The 18,056-nt window shown below is 44.5% G+C and overlaps 1 protein-coding gene across 5 annotated transcripts in view; it reads right to left on the bottom strand.

Moving 5' to 3' along the window:
• Positions 1-10,397: 10,397 nt before the first annotated feature.
• The window catches only part of LOC131720837 (PAN2-PAN3 deadenylation complex catalytic subunit PAN2-like), a 39,582-nt gene continuing 31,923 nt past the window's right edge, over positions 10,398-18,056 (bottom strand). For all 5 annotated transcript variants that reach the window (XM_059013011.1, XM_059013012.1, XM_059013013.1 and 2 more), the window contains 5 exons: positions 14,412-14,555; positions 13,586-13,765; positions 13,330-13,423; positions 12,622-12,828; positions 10,398-11,465 (listed from right to left, as the gene is read on the bottom strand). In XM_059013011.1, coding sequence (XP_058868994.1) covers positions 11,431-11,465; positions 12,622-12,828; positions 13,330-13,423; positions 13,586-13,765; positions 14,412-14,555 — 660 coding nt within the window. In that variant the 3' untranslated portion in view covers positions 10,398-11,430. The remainder of the gene's footprint in view (positions 11,466-12,621; positions 12,829-13,329; positions 13,424-13,585; positions 13,766-14,411; positions 14,556-18,056) is intronic.

Raw genomic sequence — 18,056 nt, 5'->3', positions numbered from 1 at the left:
GCTCTGGGGTTGTACATGTCTGGGGGTGTCTTCCCCCTGCAGCTCTGGGGTTGTACATGTCTGGTGGTGTCTTCCCCCCGCAGCTCTGGGGTTGTACATGTCTGGTGGTGTCTTCCCCCCGCAGCTCTGGGGTTGTACATGTCTGGTGGTGTCTTCCCCCTGCAGCTCTGGGGTTGTACATGTCTGGTGGTGTCTTCCCCCTGCAGCTCTGGGGTTGTACATGTCTGGTGGTGTCTTCCCCCTGCAGCTCTGGGGTTGTACATGTCTGGGGGTGTCTTCCCCCTGCAGCTCTGGGGTTGTACATGTCTGGGGGTGTCTTCCCCCTGCAGCTCTGGGGTTGTACATGTCTGGTGGTGTCTTCCCCCCGCAGCTCTGGGGTTGTACATGTCTGGTGGTGTCTTCCCTCCGCAGCTCTGGGGTTGTACATGTCTGGGGGTGTCTTCCCCCTGCAGCTCTGGGGTTGTACATGTCTGGTGGTGTCTTCCCCCCGCAGCTCTGGGGTTGTACATGTCTGGTGGTGTCTTCCCTCCGCAGCTCTGGGGTTGTACATGTCTGGTGGTGTCTTCCCTCCGCAGCTCTGGGGTTGTACATGTCTGGGGGTGTCTTGCCTCCGCAGCTCTGGGGTTGTACATGTCTGGGGGTGTCTTCCCCCTGCAGCTCTGGGGTTGTACATGTCTGGGGGTGTCTTGCCTCCGCAGCTCTAGGGTTGTACATGTCTGGGGGTGTCTTCCCCCTGCAGCTCTGGGGTTGTACATGTCTGGGGGTGTCTTGCCTCCGCAGCTCTGGGGTTGTACATGTCTGGTGGTGTCTTCCCCCCGCAGCTCTGGGGTTGTACATGTCTGGTGGTGTCTTCCCCCTGCAGCTCTGGGGTTGTACATGTCTGGTGGTGTCTTCCCCCTGCAGCTCTGGGGTTGTACATGTCTGGTGGTGTCTTCCCCCTGCAGCTCTGGGGTTGTACATGTCTGGTGGTGTCTTCCCCCCGCAGCTCTGGGGTTGTACATGTCTGGGGGTGTCTTGCCTCCGCAGCTCTGGGGTTGTACATGTCTGGGGGTGTCTTCCCCCTGCAGCTCTGGGGTTGTACATGTCTGGGGGTGTCTTGCCTCCGCAGCTCTGGGGTTGTACATGTCTGGTGGTGTCTTCCCCCCGCAGCTCTGGGGTTGTACATGTCTGGTGGTGTCTTCCCCCTGCAGCTCTGGGGTTGTACATGTCTGGGGGTGTCTTCCCCCTGCAGCTCTGGGGTTGTACATGTCTGGTGGTGTCTTCCCCCTGCAGCTCTGGGGTTGTACATGTCTGGGGGTGTCTTCCCCCCGCAGCTCTGGGGTTGTACATGTCTGGTGGTGTCTTCCCCCTGCAGCTCTGGGGTTGTACATGTCTGGTGGTGTCTTCCCCCCGCAGCTCTGGGGTTGTACATGTCTGGGGGTGTCTTCCCCCTGCAGCTCTGGGGTTGTACATGTCTGGTGGTGTCTTCCCCCTGCAGCTCTGGGGTTGTACATGTCTGGTGGTGTCTTCCCCCCGCAGCTCTGGGGTTGTACATGTCTGGGGGTGTCTTCCCCCTGCAGCTCTGGGGTTGTACATGTCTGGTGGTGTCTTCCCCCTGCAGCTCTGGGGTTGTACATGTCTGGGGGTGTCTTGCCTCCGCAGCTCTGGGGTTGTACATGTCTGGTGGTGTCTTCCCCCTGCAGCTCTGGGGTTGTACATGTCTGGGGGTGTCTTGCCTCCGCAGCTCTGGGGTTGTACATGTCTGGGGGTGTCTTGCCTCCGCAGCTCTGGGGTTGTACATGTCTGGGGGTGTCTTCCCCCCGCAGCTCTGGGGTTGTACATGTCTGGGGGTGTCTTGCCTCCGCAGCTCTGGGGTTGTACATGTCTGGGGGTGTCTTGCCTCCGCAGCTCTGGGGTTGTACATGTCTGGGGGTGTCTTCCCTCCGCAGCTCTGGGGTTGTACATGTCTGGGGGTGTCTTCCCTCCGCAGCTCTGGGGTTGTACATGTCTGGGGGTGTCTTGCCTCCGCAGCTCTGGGGTTGTACATGTCTGGGGGTGTCTTGCCTCCGCAGCTCTGGGGTTGTACATGTCTGGGGGTGTCTTCCCTCCGCAGCTCTGGGGTTGTACATGTCTGGGGGTGTCTTCCCTCCGCAGCTCTGGGGTTGTACATGTCTGGGGGTGTCTTCCCTCCGCAGCTCTGGGGTTGTACATGTCTGGGGGTGTCTTGCCTCCGCAGCTCTGGGGTTGTACATGTCTGGGGGTGTCTTGCCTCCGCAGCTCTGGGGTTGTACATGTCTGGGGGTGTCTTGCCTCCGCAGCTCTGGGGTTGTACATGTCTGGGGGTGTCTTCCCTCCGCAGCTCTGGGGTTGTACATGTCTGGGGGTGTCTTGCCTCCGCAGCTCTGGGGTTGTACATGTCTGGTGGTGTCTTCCCCCCGCAGCTCTGGGGTTGTACATGTCTGGGGGTGTCTTCCCCCTACATGTCTGGGGGTGTCTTGCCTCCGCAGCTCTGGGGTTGTACATGTCTGGGGGTGTCTTCCCTCCGCAGCTCTGGGGTTGTACATGTCTGGGGGTGTCTTGCCTCCGCAGCTCTGGGGTTGTACATGTCTGGTGGTGTCTTCCCCCCGCAGCTCTGGGGTTGTACATGTCTGGGGGTGTCTTGCCTCCGCAGCTCTGGGGTTGTACATGTCTGGGGGTGTCTTCCCTCCGCAGCTCTGGGGTTGTACATGCGCTCAGATACATTGAGCCATTTATACCACTTTAAGAAGCAAATGTGAACTTGACTTTGTAGAAAAAGAAATTCAGAAATGACTCCACTTACAACTTGTCATTTTACCAGCTGAACCAACCTGATAAACCACACAAGGCTTCATAACAAGCATAGTGTTTGAAATGTTACTCATCAAACTTTTCCAGGTATGCCCAATTCACATAATATTACTTCTATAAAACCTCAGCTACACAAGCCATATACAACCTCTGCTTAACTCAATGAGATGTGGTAAATACAGGGTTCAGGCAGTTTTTCTGATATAAATTTCTAGGACTTTAAGAACCATTTTGACAATTTTCAAAGACCTAATTTAAGTTTGACAGATTTTCAATGTTGATAACCAATAATCAACTACAAAGAAATCAAGCTTTTACATTGACATTTTATTAACAAAAATTTAAATTATACTCACTTTGAATACAGAGAAGCTCTGGACCAGTAAACTTTCATATTCAGTAACAGTCATTTTTGGTACCTATAGGTGAGTGTTTCATTTTAAAGCAGTAATTCTGTGTTTTAATCAATGTCAGAAGCAATAGTCAAAAAATGGTGCGCCTCAAATCATAGGAGTCTAACTTTAAGTGGGGGGGAAACTAAAAGGACTAACTGCTGAGCATAGAGAAGCAAATGTATTTATATTTACAATTTAGAAGCTCTAAGAAGCCAAGCAAACTTTGCTATTGTGAAGTTATAGTTTTAGTAATTGCAAGCCAACACAATTGGGCAGGTGTTCCAGCATAAAATGTTCAATTTGTACCTAGTGAGCACGCATTAATTACAAACACATGCAAGTAGCAGCAAATGGAACAACCAGTACCAATGCACAGAGCTGCACCTGGACTTCCAACCCGTACCAATGCAGAGCTGCACCTGGACTTCAAACCAGTACCAATGCACAGAGCTGCACCTGGACTTCAAACCAGTACCAATGCACAGAGCTGCACCTGGACTTCCAACCTTTACCAATGCACAGAGCTGCACCTGGACTTCCAACCTTTACCAATGCACAGAGCTGCACCTGGACTTCCAACCAGTACCAATGCACAGAGCTGCACCTGGAATTCCAACACTTACCAATGCACAGAGCTGCACCTGGACTTCAAACCAGTACCAATGCACAGTGCTGCACCTGGACTTCCTACCTGTACCAATGCACAGAGCTGCACCTGGACTTCCTACCTGTACCAATGCACAGAGCTGCACCTGGAATTCCAACACTAACCAATGCACAGAGCTGCACCTGGACTTCCTACCTGTACCAATGCACAGAGCTGCACCTGGAATTCCAACACTTACCAATGCACAGAGCTGCACCTGGACTTCCTACCTGTACCAATGCACAGAGCTGCACCTGGACTTCCAACCTGTACCAATGCACAGAGCTGCACCTGGACTTCAAACCAGTACCAATGCACAGAGCTGCACCTGGACTTCAAACCAGTACTAATGCACAGAGCTGCACCTGGACTTCCAACCTGTACCAATGCACAGAGCTGCACCTGGACTTCCAACCTGTACCAATGCACAGAGCTGCACCTGGACTTCCAACACTAACCAATGCACAGAGCTGCACCTGGACTTCCAACACTTACCAATGCACAGAGCTGCACCTGGACTTCAAACCCATACCAATGCACAGAGCTGCACCTAGAATTCCCACATGTGCTAAACGAACAAACAAAAGTCCTGTTCTTTTGAAGGGAAGTATTCTCTAAGTAAGGCAGTTCAAAATACTTGCCATGTCAGAAGCATTGGTTTACTATATTAAAAAAAGACTTAATTCTGAAGCAAATGCAAATTCAAAAAAAAATAATACACATTTGCATAAAAACAAACTAAACTAATAGCTACCTAGCCAATATTTAATTCATAATTTTTTATAGTCCCACAAACTGGCCAGCATCTTACGTGCTGCTTACGTTGGCTGTTGTAATTAGCACAGTACAGGCTATGGGTCAAACCACTGTTTGTGTAGGATGCATTTTATTGTGTGTGATCATTAAAATAAATACATTTTAAAAAAAAAAAGTCAGATTTCTGGCGTCTACTGAATGACTTTCTTTTTTTATTACATTTTTAAACCATTTAAAAAGGCAAAACCATGGGTCTCTCGAGTGGCGCATCCAGTAAAAGCACTCGCTAGAGGGCAGGATGCGCTCTATAGTCTGGACGTCGCGAGTTCGAGTCCAGGCTATTCCACAGCCGACCGTGGACGGGAGCTTCCAGGGGGCGGAGCTCAATTAGCCGAGCGGGGGGAGGGAGGGTTAGGTCGGCCAGGGTGTCCTCGGCTCACTGCGCACCAGCGACCCCTGGAGTCTAGGTGGGCGCCTGCGGGCTTGCCTGTAAGCTGCCCAGAGCTGCGTTGTCCTCCGACGCTGTAGCTCTGAGGCAGCTGCACGGTGAGTCTGCAGAGTGTAAAGAAGTGGGCGGCTGACGGCACACGCTTCGGAGGACAGCGTGTGTTCATCTTCGCCCCTCCCGAGTCAGCGCAGGGGTGGTAGCGGTGAGCTGAGCCTAAAAATAATTGGGCATTTCAAATTGGGGAGAAAATAATAAAAACTAATTGGCAACGACTAAATTTATAAAAAGGAGAAAAAAAGGCAAAACCATAACAAAACATACAATAGCAGTATGTATACACAAAGCAAAAAAAGTGATACCTTCAACAAGAACACACACACACTGCTACACTGAGACCTTCAACAAGAACACACACACACTGCTGCACTGAGACCTTCAACAAGAACACACACACACTGCTGCACCGAGACCTTCAACAAGAACACACACACACTGCTGTACTGAGACCTTCAACAAGAACACACACACACTGCTGCACTGAGACCTTCAACAAGAACACACACACACACTGCTGCACTGAGACCTTCAACAAGAACACACACACACACTGCTGCACTGAGACCTTCAACAAGAACACACACACTGCTGCACTGACACCTTCAACAAGAACACACACACACACTGCTGCACTGACACCTTCAGAACACACACACACACTGCTGCACTGAGACCTTCAACAAGAACACACACACACTGCTGCACTGACACCTTCAACAAGAACACACACACACTGCTGCACTGACACCTTCAGAACACACACACACACTGCTGCACTGAGACCTTCAACAAGAACACACACACACTGCTGCACTGATACCTTCAGAACACACACTCTGCTGCTTTCAGTCGATTTACTAAGAGCTGCAGGAGAGAACTGCTGGTTATCAACACAGTCCGAACTCAAAGCAATGCAGTGCAGTGTTTTACTGCCTGGTGCTCTGTCACGAATGAATCTAAAACCTGTCTTCCCTTGTACGAGGTGTGAGCACCTTTTTTGAGTGAAAGGTGTATGTGGCAGAGATAGATGTGTCTTTGATAGAAACAGTTTAATTTATTACTGATGATGCGAATGGGAATGTAGAGATGGAAGCTCTGCTAACAAGATTTAAGTTTTTGCAGGTATCAGGCTTTTAAAGACACACCTGTAGTGGCTTTGACAGACTCATTGAGAGCAGAAACTGATCCAAGACAATGACAGCTACTGGAAGAAGGCTTATCTTTGGGATACAAATTGAACATTTATGAACCTGTATGTGTGTTAAAATGTTGTCATAAATGTTGTGTTTTAAAGAATATAAAGCCAGCTGAAATACACACTGTTCATGCAAAAAGTTACAATATGCTATTAACCTATATTAACCTATAGTTATGCTAGAGAATTCTACATTTCTGTTTAGTCTATTATAACCTTGAGCAGAAAGGCAGACGTGAGCATCAAGTCTCTTATTTAGAGAAGTAAGCTAGATCTGAAAATAGTCTTTAAGCTAAACACAGGTATTCTAGAATAATTCAAACAGAATAGAAGTCTAAATGTTTTATTTTAACAGAACTGTAAGAGTTTGAAACTGAGAATGTCGTGCAGAAATTCACTTCAAGTGAGAATGTTAGTCAAAATAGAATTGTACCAGTCTGTGTCAGGCACACCGCAAGCTTGCAGAAGACAAGGCAATTAAACTGGTAACCCTTACTTGCAGTACCAGACGGAGGGTAATGTTTGGGGGTCTGGAATCCAAGGTTTATATAATGAGTGATCTATTACATATAAGAAATATAATTTGGAACAAATGAGGGGGGCTATAGCATAGGACCATGGAATGCCAAACATCTGAGAAGATGCTTACAAAAGAGTCTTCTATCAGTGATGGATGACCTTGATAGAGAAGCAGGTGGTTCAGAATTTGCTTGAACAGGATTTTTGTAAAAGAAACAGAGCGGTCACTTTTAGTTTAAAGCACTGAGTGGCTAAAATGGGACTGTTATATTTTGATTATGTTCCTGATAGACTTGATTTAAGTGAGAATGCTTGAATATATAGTTGCCTGCTTAAGAAGTTTGCTATGAGCCTTCTACCAGCCTCTATCCAATATATTTTAGTTAACTGTTAAACCACATCTATGCATGTAACAAAGAAAACCAAATTAGGGGAATGTGTTTTGATGTCAAAAGGGACATCAATATATTTTTTGACTTAGGATTGGGATAATTACACCGATTATATATATATATATATATATATATATATATATATATATATATATATATATATATATATATATATATTAAATAATCACATCTTTCTATGTATTTTTTATATACTTGTATGTATTCACATGTGTGCTGTGCTCAGGAACTCTGGTACTAAGAAAAACACATGTGTTCAAAAGTTCACCTAACATATTTTAGAGATGAAGTAAAGGTGGACTAGGGGATGATGGTGTTTTAAAAATGTTATTAACTCGAGGGACAGGAGCTGTTAAGGCTGATTAATGTTCATAACTTAACTGAGACTTCAGACGCAAGAAGTGAGGGCAAAAACTCTAAAAACCGAGGTAAAATCCTAGTCAAGTATCACCAACTTGTGAACTACAAGTTGTGTGGTCCATGCTCTGAAGATCTCTGATCAAACCAATTGCTGTTGGTGCCGTGTTCAGAAGTCTTTGCTTTTGAAGACAGTTCCTGTCCTTACAGTATATTCTACACTTCCATATATATTTTTGGGAGGTAAGAACTATTTGGAATCTCTCTCTCTCCTATATTGATGCATTGCTATAAGATATACGACATGTTATAGTCTATGAGATTGATATATTGGATGTTTTAAGACTTAGCGGTGGGCATCTTTAGTTGTATGCATGCGTAGCTTTAGAGCAAAACATGTTGTAACCATAAAATGTATTTGAAGTATTAATGCTAACAACTGTTAAGGCACTGAACTGCCCAGTTTGCCTGTCAGTTGGGATTCGACGTAGTCTGTAACTACTTAATCCATTTTTTAGCAGTTAATAAACCGAAGGGGTACTAATACTAATAATAATAATAATAATAATAATAATAAATACTCTGATTCCTTAAAACTTCAAATCGAATGAGTCTGTGGGAGTTTATTGATTATTAAAAGTCATCTGGATACGTTGCAAGCCCAGTGCACGAACAATCCACTTACAGCAGTCTGAAACATCTTTATGTCCTCCTGAACGTCTCCCGAGTTTAAGAGTGGGATTAGAGTGTGTATATAAATAAAAATAGTACGTGCAAACCTGACAGCTCTCTTAGTGTTAACCCTAAAAACCGCCTTCAAAACATGGGGATCCTCATGCACTGATCGTGTCCCACTGTCACACTCTACAACGCCATATCGGCCTTGATTTTGCCCCAATCTACACTAAACTTTTAGCACAGCATCCTGTGCTTCTGTGGTGGAGTGCAAAGCAATGGCAAATCATGTGGTAATTTGCTTACAACCCTACTAAGCAAACACCAACAAGCACTTTGTGTCAATGAATTCCACACTGCAGAATGAGGCTGGCAAACTAACAGGAATACCAGTCATACCTCACCATTCCCAGGTGATATGAGCCGAGAAAATAAAAATCAACAAAACTTAATATTCCAGCAATGGCACGCAGAATTAAATATATTTGAAAACAAAAAAAGGAATTAGGTCTTTGACACTGCCATCATTTACATACACCTGCTAGCTTCCTCTGGTGTGCTACAGGCAAATGTCTCATGCAAATTTTGTATCTGTCATAGCGGCTGTGGTGCACACATGGCTTTGAGGGAAGATCCTGTATGTAAAGCGACAGGAAATAAAGCTTTGAGGTACTTTAGAGTTCATTTCCAAAGTTTACAAAGAAACTCATCACTTCACCTTTGCTGTGATATGGACAACTCAGGATACAGCAATTGATTTCAACATGTTCATTCATATTTTCCATGTTTTTATTTACATCAAAAGGTAAATCAACTAGGGACTTTTTTCACTTTTACTCCGAACATTCACCAGGAGAAAGATCATTTTTCTTCTAAATATCGCAGTGTATCCAGTTCACAATCCCTCCTGCAACAATGCTGCTCATTGAAATGAGTGGCCTATAACGGGACCAGAAAACCAGCCTTGTTGCAGGTGGGAGCGTGATCCTCAGATCTGCGATCCTCAGATCATAATTTTCTCTTGGCAAACGCACCTGAGTAAATGTTGAGAAATGTATTGCTGCCTGGTTGATTTATGCCCCAGACGTGCGATTAAAATTCAATATATGACACTGTGATACGGCCAACACGGGACACAGCAAGGGCAACAATACGTTTGTTGTAAACTTTGACTTACCTGTGTTGAACTACATGGGTCTCAAATGTGACATGTTGTAGAAACCCATGTCACAGCAAACCTGCTGTTATCTGTTGCTGCAGGTTGCTACATGATCTTACAGGTGGATCTGTTTCTATGCCTTATTCTCAGGAAAGCCGTTACATTTGCACTTCCTGGATCATTTCGCCTGTCTTCTGGCTGAAAGCAGGTCAGTCAGCAGGGGAAGCAGCTGGTTGGTTTGTGACAGAAAAGAAGCCCTCAAGGGGTGGGGGCAATTTCACCTACCAGGTGACACAGGAAGTGCAGCTATCCGAAAGCAAGGCCTGCAAACAGAGATTTCTGTAACCCAGTGTACCACCAGACAGCAGCTTTTAAAATGAAAATGCAGGTTTGCTAGAAGACACTGAGAAAGACTTCTAGTCGAAACGTTTGTCATCGAATTTATTAAAGTTTCTTTTAGTATTTCTAACATGAAAAAGACCACGCTGACTTTCTGCAGGATTAATTGCTTCAATGTAAAGTGTGATCAAATCAGATGACTTAAAGTAACCAAACACCACTTTCATAGTCTGGGAAATTCATTTGAGATCATTTGTGTTGAGATCTAGCAACAAAACCTTTTCATATTTCACGTCTCATTTTGTCATCTTGCATTCATTCACGAATCGCACTGTTCCAAATGACATTGCTAAGCACATGCAGAGCTTGATCTCAGAAAAGTGATTCTCTGAATTCAGCTTCAGGTTTCATTCTGCTTTCTTTGCCAAACAGAATACTCGTTCATAGATCGCTCTGGGTATTTTACAGCCGGAAACAAGCCTCTTGGGTTATTTGGCTTTGCTCGTTCATGAAATAACTACTGGACCCATTCCCGGTGTATCCTCTATCAATACCACTTGCAAAATGTGGACTGCGGCCAGACACAGGAATACAAATGTGTGGATGCGAGAAAAAAACAAAGAGATATACAAACACATAACAAACTCATTTATTTTTATTTTGTCGCACATATTACAAAGAGTTAAACAACATATTTTCACAAAAAAATCATATTCACAATTTGTTTGTACTTTTCTGGTTAGTGAGTGCAAACAGGCCCCTATATACACGTCTTGTCTAAGAATATACACCCTTTCCCCAAAAGCAGAGCCTCTGTGCTGCATGGATAGGCCGACACTGACAGCGCCGGCTAATACTGCTGTCCATTGAGTGCTCAGCAGAATTACATTTCCTGAATAAATTACCTACATGAAGCAACTGGGACACCTACTGCTAGAGCAGAGTCACTGTTTGCCACACAAGTAAAATGCAAAAGACGGAATAACACTTGCTGGTACACCGGTACTAATCTACAGCATGGAAAATATATTTGAAGGGGTTCCGACTATTAAAATAATTCAATCTTACCATGCACTTCCATTTGCTATGGAGATCTTGTGCAGTTCTGAAAGAAGCAAACATGTTTGTTTTATTTAAAAACTCCACTTTGCATGTCTTGGAAAGAATGACAGGGAGGACCCTGGGAAATGCAAGTGTACAGACTAGCTCTCAGTGAGGCATGCAAACTGATTTCTCTTACAATGAAACTGCATGTGCTTCTTTGAAAACGGCAGTAAGACGTATTATTTTAGCAGCTTCCAGTGTAACACTGTTATCAACTCAATACTTACAATACAAATGCATCTGGTGGAGAATTGCTTGTTGCAGTTCTGCTACAGGCCAGGTCTTTGGTTTAGCTTCTGTATACCTGTATGCGTCAGCGTGACACAGAGGTATTCAAACCAGCCAAAATACAGGGTCTATTCTAAAGAGCAGAACACTGCAGTGAGTAGGGAGTTTATGATGACAATGCACACTGCTCTGTGTGGTTTTAATGGAAGGGAATTACAAATGGTAAACTGTTGGGTCACAGCAATGCTCTTTGTCGTGTTTCTGGGTGAATAAATCCATTTTAAAATGTCCAGTTCTCTCAGTTTCTGGAATGTCCCCCTGCTAGTTTCAGGTCTCACATTCCCATCACAGAGGGGAACACAGCAGTATCTGAAAAATCAAAGTCAGGTACAACTTAGAGTTTTTCTTCTTGCAGTATTGCACCGCTCTTGTTTAGCACATTACAGCAGATAAACACATTCAGAACAAAAACAACAAATGACAACAACTCCAGAAAAGAGGAACTTAAGCAAGCATGTCTATTCTTAATGACACTTTGTAAATAAAAAGAAGTGGTTATTGCTGTATTATAGACTGCTCAGGACCTTCAGCCAATCACAGCACACGTTTCACCTTCTGCACGATACATCAGAGCAACCCTACTCATGACCTGCCACTTTAAAAAACCCGAGGCTCATCCACAACGCTGACATCACAATCAGCCGTGTACCGCAGACACCGTATTCTCTTCAAACCTTTACTTCTTTTAATGAAATTGACAGCGGACTGAATACAGGTTGGTAAGGATTAGAAATCAAATACAGCTGGATGTGTAACTTGTGTTAATAATAAAGCAGTATATAATAGAGTTCTGGATGGTGTGTGCCTGTGTGAGGGTTATATCAGCCTCGCTCTGTTCACTTTTAATTAAGTGTCTGAATGACATCACAACTCCTGTGCTGGCTTCTCTACACTGGCTTCCAGTACGATTTAGAGTTGATTATAACCTACTTTTGATTTACAGAACACTTCATGGCCTGGCACCTGATTATCTATGAGCTCTCGTCCCTACATGTACCGTGACGTGCTTTAAGGTCGGCTGATTCTGCTCTTCTGTCCCTCCCAAAGATTAAGACAAAAGGAAAGGAGACAGAGCTTTCAGTTACAATGCTCCCAGATTACAGAATAAACTACCATCTGACATTAGAGATGCAGAGTCACTTCATATTTTGAAATCAAGATTAAAAACTCACTTAAAGACAAGCATTTTATACAAAATGTGGTGTTCTCTTTTTCTCTCTCTACTAATATATACATTTTAAATTTTACAATCACATGTTCCATGTTCCATGTTTAATTGTTTTAATTAACTGTACTGTAATTTTGGTTTTTATTGGCTTGTAAAGCTCTTGAGATCCTGTTGTATGAAAGCGTACTTCCTTCTGCTCGTGCTGATATTCCACCACACAGGTGCTCGCTGTCCTGTAACCCTAAAGCACCTCCTTGCTGGTTGTTATTGACGGGAGGTTTGAAGGAAAGCTCTTACTCTTGGGGCTGTTCTGGTTCTCTGCCCCCTCGCAGTCCGGTACCTTCCAGTCGATCTTCCTTCCTTTCTCGTACAGCCCTTTCAGCACCTTGCGGAACTCCTCCGGCCTGCTGCCCTTGCTGCTCAGCATCAGGTATTTCCTGTAGAGCTGCAGAGCTGTGCGCGCATCCTCAGTGCTGTCGTGAGTCTCGCTCTGAATCTTCAGATCTGAGAGGAACATGTTCCACACAGAAACAGAGCAGTTATACAAGGCAAGGATCGGCCTCTAATCCGTCTCAATGGGCTGTGTGATGTCATTCTCTTTAAACCTATTTTTGTTTGTTTGTCTTTAAAAGCATGATATCTGGTACTATGCTGGTTAAACACATCTCTTTGCAAGGCACCTGGTGAAATCGGCCCCACCCCTTCAATGGCTTCCTTCCTGTAATTAACCAATCAGCTGCTTCCCCTATCGACTGCTTTCAGCCAGTAAAAACGACTCCAGGCAAAATGATACCAGAAGTGAAAGTGTACCAGACTTCCTGTCGGTACGTTATTTCCCCAAGAACTTTCTTTAACCTAAAGTAAACATCATGTTTTAAAATAGGTGTTTGCTATACCAAACGTTCAAAACTGCATGAGACCAACGTAGGCAAGTGCGAACAGGTAGGATGTATGGAATGCTACATTCCGTTTACGATGGATAAATAATTAGATAAGAGGACTGACCCAGGAAGTACCAGGCAAGGAAGCGCAGGGAGATCATTCTCTTCCGGGGCATGTGGAACAGGTACACCGTGTCAATCACCTGGTCCTTTAACACCTAAGCCAATCACAGACAAGAAGATTTAGTTTCCTGAAAATGAATTATTTTATGTATTACTGTATTCAGAAATGGCTGTTGTTTACTCCTGCTCAATAAGATCCAAGATTGTATTGCTGGTGAACTCTGCTTGTGCTTGATGAAGGATCCCAGTGAACTCACCAGCAGGTTGATGACTCGGAAATCCTTCTGCAGCCCGTGACCTACGAACTTGACGCCCACGTCGATGAGGAAGCGCAGTTTGAGGTAGGTGGATTTGAGGGTGGTGAGGTGTTTGGAGGAGATCTTGGCATCCAGGTCTCCCGGTTTGATCCCCGAGTACTGAGTTAGGTAATCCACAACCTGACCAGGGGAAATACATCAGGATGAAACCACTGCATACACAACACCTGCCCTTTGTATTTCAATTCAGTGTGACATGCTGATCTGCCGAGGAACTTATGAGGGCAGGAACAACCCCAAAACTCCCCCTCCCAACCATGTGATGCAACTGGGACCCCCTTTGAACTCAAAACTTTGTTGTTTACATTATTATTATTATTATTATTAGTTTATTTAGCAGACGCCTTTATCCAAGGCGACTTACAGAGACTAGGGTGTGTGAACTATGCATCAGCTGCAGAGTCACTTACAATTACGTCTCACCCGAAAGACGGAGCACAAGGAGGTTAAGCGACTTGCTCAGGGTCACACAATGAGTCAGTGGCTGAGGTGGGATTTGAACGAGGGTCCTCCTGTTTACAAACCCTTTTCTTTAACCACTGGACCACACAGCCTCCCATGTTCACGCACTCCCGGTCAGCACAGCCAGTAAGATGGACAGTTCTGACCTTGTATAGTGGTCATCAGCTTGTCGGGTACAGAACTCGAAACGAGGTTCTACCTGGATTTCATGTTTCATGCATAAAATATGATAGGAAATATGTTTTTGGACCGTGGGTAACAATAAATATTGAGCCCATTTTCTTTGCTGAAGCGGATTGCACACCTGCTCCTGTGTAGAGATGTAGTCGTCGATGAAGGGAACCCCCTCGTTGGGCCCCTGTCCTCGTACACAGGTAATCCTGGCCACAGACATCTGGCTTGGCTTGATGGTCGACTTGGTGCCGTCACTGCGTAGCTCCGCCTCCTCCTGCGGGAAGCATTAAATACACCAGAAAATAAACCAAAAGAGAACTGCAAGTACTGCTCCTCTATACATAAACCAGAGACCTGCAGCACTGCCCTCTATACATAAACCAGACCTGCAGCACTGCCCTCTATACATAAACCAGAGACCTGCAGCACTGCCCTCTATACATAAACCAGGGACCTGCAGCACGGCCCTCTATACATAAACCAGGGACCTGCAGCACGGCCCTCTATACATAAACCAGGGACCTGCAGCACTGCCCTCTATACATAAACCAGAGACCTGCAGCACTGCCCTCCATACATAAGAACATAAAGTTTACAAACGAGAGGAGCCATTCAGCCCATCTTGCTCGTTTGGTTGTTAGTAGCTTATTGATCCCAGAATCTCATCAAGCAGCTTCTTGAAGGATCCCAGGGTGTCAGCTTCAACAACATTCCTGGGGAGTTGGTTCCAGACCCTCACAATTTTCTGTTCTGAATGCCCCTTTATCTAATCTCCATTTGTGACTCCTGGTCCTTCTTTCTTTTTTAAGGTTGAAAAAGTCTCCTGGGTCGACATTGTCTATACCTTTTAGGATTATGAATGTTTGAATCAGATCGCCGCGTAGTCTTCTTTGTTCAAGACTGAATAGATTCAATTCTTTGAGCCTGTCTGCATACGACATGCCTTTTAAACCCAGGATAATTCTGGTTGCTCTTCTTTGCACTCTTTCTAGAGCAGCAATTGTAATGAGGTGACCAGAACTTCTAGGTGAGGTCTTACTAATGCATTGTAGTTTTAACATTGCTTCCCTTGATTTAAATTCAACACTTCTCACAATATATCCGAACATCTTGTTAGCCTTTTTTATAGCTTCCCCACATTGTCTAGATGAAGACATTTCTGAGTCAACATAAACTCCTAGGTCTTTTTCATAGTTCCCTTCTTCAATTTCACTATCTCCCATATGATATTTATAATGCACATTTTTATTGCCCGCATGCAATACTTTACACTTTTCTCTATTAAATTTCATTTGCCATGTGTCGGCCCAATTTTGAATGCTGTCTAGATCATTTTGAATGACCTTTGCTGCTTCAACAGTGTCTGCCACTCCTCCTATTTTTGTGTCGTCTGCAAATTTAACGAGTTTGCTTACTATATCAGAGTCTAAATCATTAATGTAGATTAGGAATAGCAGAGGACCTAATACTGATCCCTGTGGTACACCACTGGTTACCTCACTCCATTTCGAGGTTTCTCCTCTAATCAGTACTTTCTGTTTTCTACATGTTAACCACTCCCTAATCCATGTGCATGCATTTCCTTGAATCCCTACTGCGTTCAGTTTGAGAATTAATCTTTTATGCGGGACTTTGTCAAAAGCTTTCTGGAAATCTAAATAAACCATGTCGTATGCTTTGCAGTTATCCATTTTCAATGCTGCATCCTCAAAAAAGTCAAGTAGGTTAGTTAGACATGATCTCCCTTTCCTAAAACCATGCTGGCTGTCTCCCAGGATACTGTTACCATATAGGTAATTTTCCATTTTGGATCTTATTATATAGTTTCCATAAGTTTACATATAATAGAAGTCAGGCTTATTGGTCTGTAGTTACCTGGTTCGGTTTTGTCTCCCTTTTTGTGGATTGGTATTACGTTTGCTATTTTCCAGTCTGTTGGTACAACCCCTGTGTCAAGAGACTGTTGCATGATCTTGGTTAGCGGTTTGTAAATAACTTCTTTCATTTCTTTGAGTACTATTGGGAGGATCTCTTCTGGCCCAGGTGATTTGTTTATTTTAAGGGCTCCTAGTCCCTTTAACACTTCTGCCTCTGTTATGCTAAAGTTATTTCAAATTGGATAGGAACAGGTCGACATGTGGGGCATGTTGTCCGTGTCCTCCTTTGTAAAAACCTGTGAAAAGTAATAATTTAATATATTTGCTATTTTTTTTTCTTCATCTATGATTTTGCCATTTGTGTCTCTTAGACATTTAACCTCCTCTCTGAATGTTCTCTTGCTGTTATAATATTGGAAAAACATTTTGGAATTGGTTTTAGCCCCCTTAGCAATATTGATTTCTATCTCTCTCTTGGCCTTTCTAACTTCCTTTTTGACTTGTGTTTGCAGTTCCAAGTACTCTTTCTGTGTACTTTGTTTTTGGTCCCTTTTAAACGCTCTGTAAAGTGCCTTTTTTCGCTGAATTTTTTTTTAATTGATCTATTAAACCATTTTGGCTATTTTGTTTTAGATTTAGATTTGTCTACTTTTGGGATGTAATTGTTTTGTGCCTCTAGTACTACATTTTTAAAAAAGAGCCATCCTTTTTCTGTGGATGTTTTCTCTATTTTACTCCAGTCTACTTCTATTAGTCTCTGTTTCATTCCTTCTTAGTTTGCCTTCCTAAAATTGTAAACCTTAGCTTTAGTCATTACTTTTGGGGTTTTAAAAAATATTTCAAATGAGACCATGTTGTGGTCTGAGTTTGCCAATGGCTCTCTGACCTCTGTTTTAGTTATTCTGTCTTCATTATTTGAAAAGACTAAATCAAGGCATGCCTCCCCTCTAGTCGGTGCCTTGACAAATTGCGTTAGGAAGCAGTCATTTGTCATTTCCACCATTTCAATTTCGTCCGTCGTGCCCCCCATTGGGTTTTCCCATTTTATACAGGGGAAGTTGAAATCCCCCATTAGTATGGCTTCTCCTTTTCTACACGCATAAACCAGACCTGCAGCACTGCCCTCTATACATAAACCAGAGACCTGCAGCACTGCCCTCTATACATAAACCAGAGACCTGCAGCACTGCCCTCTATACATAAACCAGACCTGCAGCACGGCCCTCTACATAAACCAGAAACCTGCAGCACGGCCCTGTACATAAACCAGAGACCTGCAGCACGGCCCTCTATACATAAACCAGAGACCTGCAGCACGGCCCTCTATACATAAACCAGACCCGCAGCACTGCCCTCTATACATAAACCAGACCCGCAGCACTGCCCTCTATACATAAACCAGACCTGCAGCACTGCCCTCTATACATAAACCAGGGACCTGCAGCACTGCCCTCTATACATAAACCAGACCTGCAGCACTGCCCTCTATACATAAACCAGGGACCTGCAGCACTGCCCTCTATACATAAACCAGGGACCTGCAGCACTGCCCTCTATACATAAACCAGGGACCTGCAGCACTGCCCTCTATACATAAACCAGACCTGCAGCACTGCCCTCTATACATAAACCAGACCTGCAGCACTGCCCTCTATACATAAACCAGACCTGCAGCACTGCCCTCTATACATAAACCAGACCTGCAGCACTGCCCTCTATACATAAACCAGGGACCTGCAGCACTGCCCTCTATACATAAACCAGGGACCTGCAGCACTGCCCTCTATACATAAACCAGGGACCTGCAGCACTGCCCTCTATACATAAACCAGGGACCTGCAGCACTGCCCTCTATACATAAACCAGGGACCTGCAGCACTGCCCTCTATACATAAACC

This window comes from Acipenser ruthenus, chromosome 45 (assembly GCF_902713425.1).
Source record: "Acipenser ruthenus chromosome 45, fAciRut3.2 maternal haplotype, whole genome shotgun sequence".
NCBI classification, from domain to species: Eukaryota; Metazoa; Chordata; class Actinopteri; order Acipenseriformes; family Acipenseridae; genus Acipenser; species Acipenser ruthenus.
This window is presented reverse-complemented; position numbering and strand designations above follow the sequence as displayed.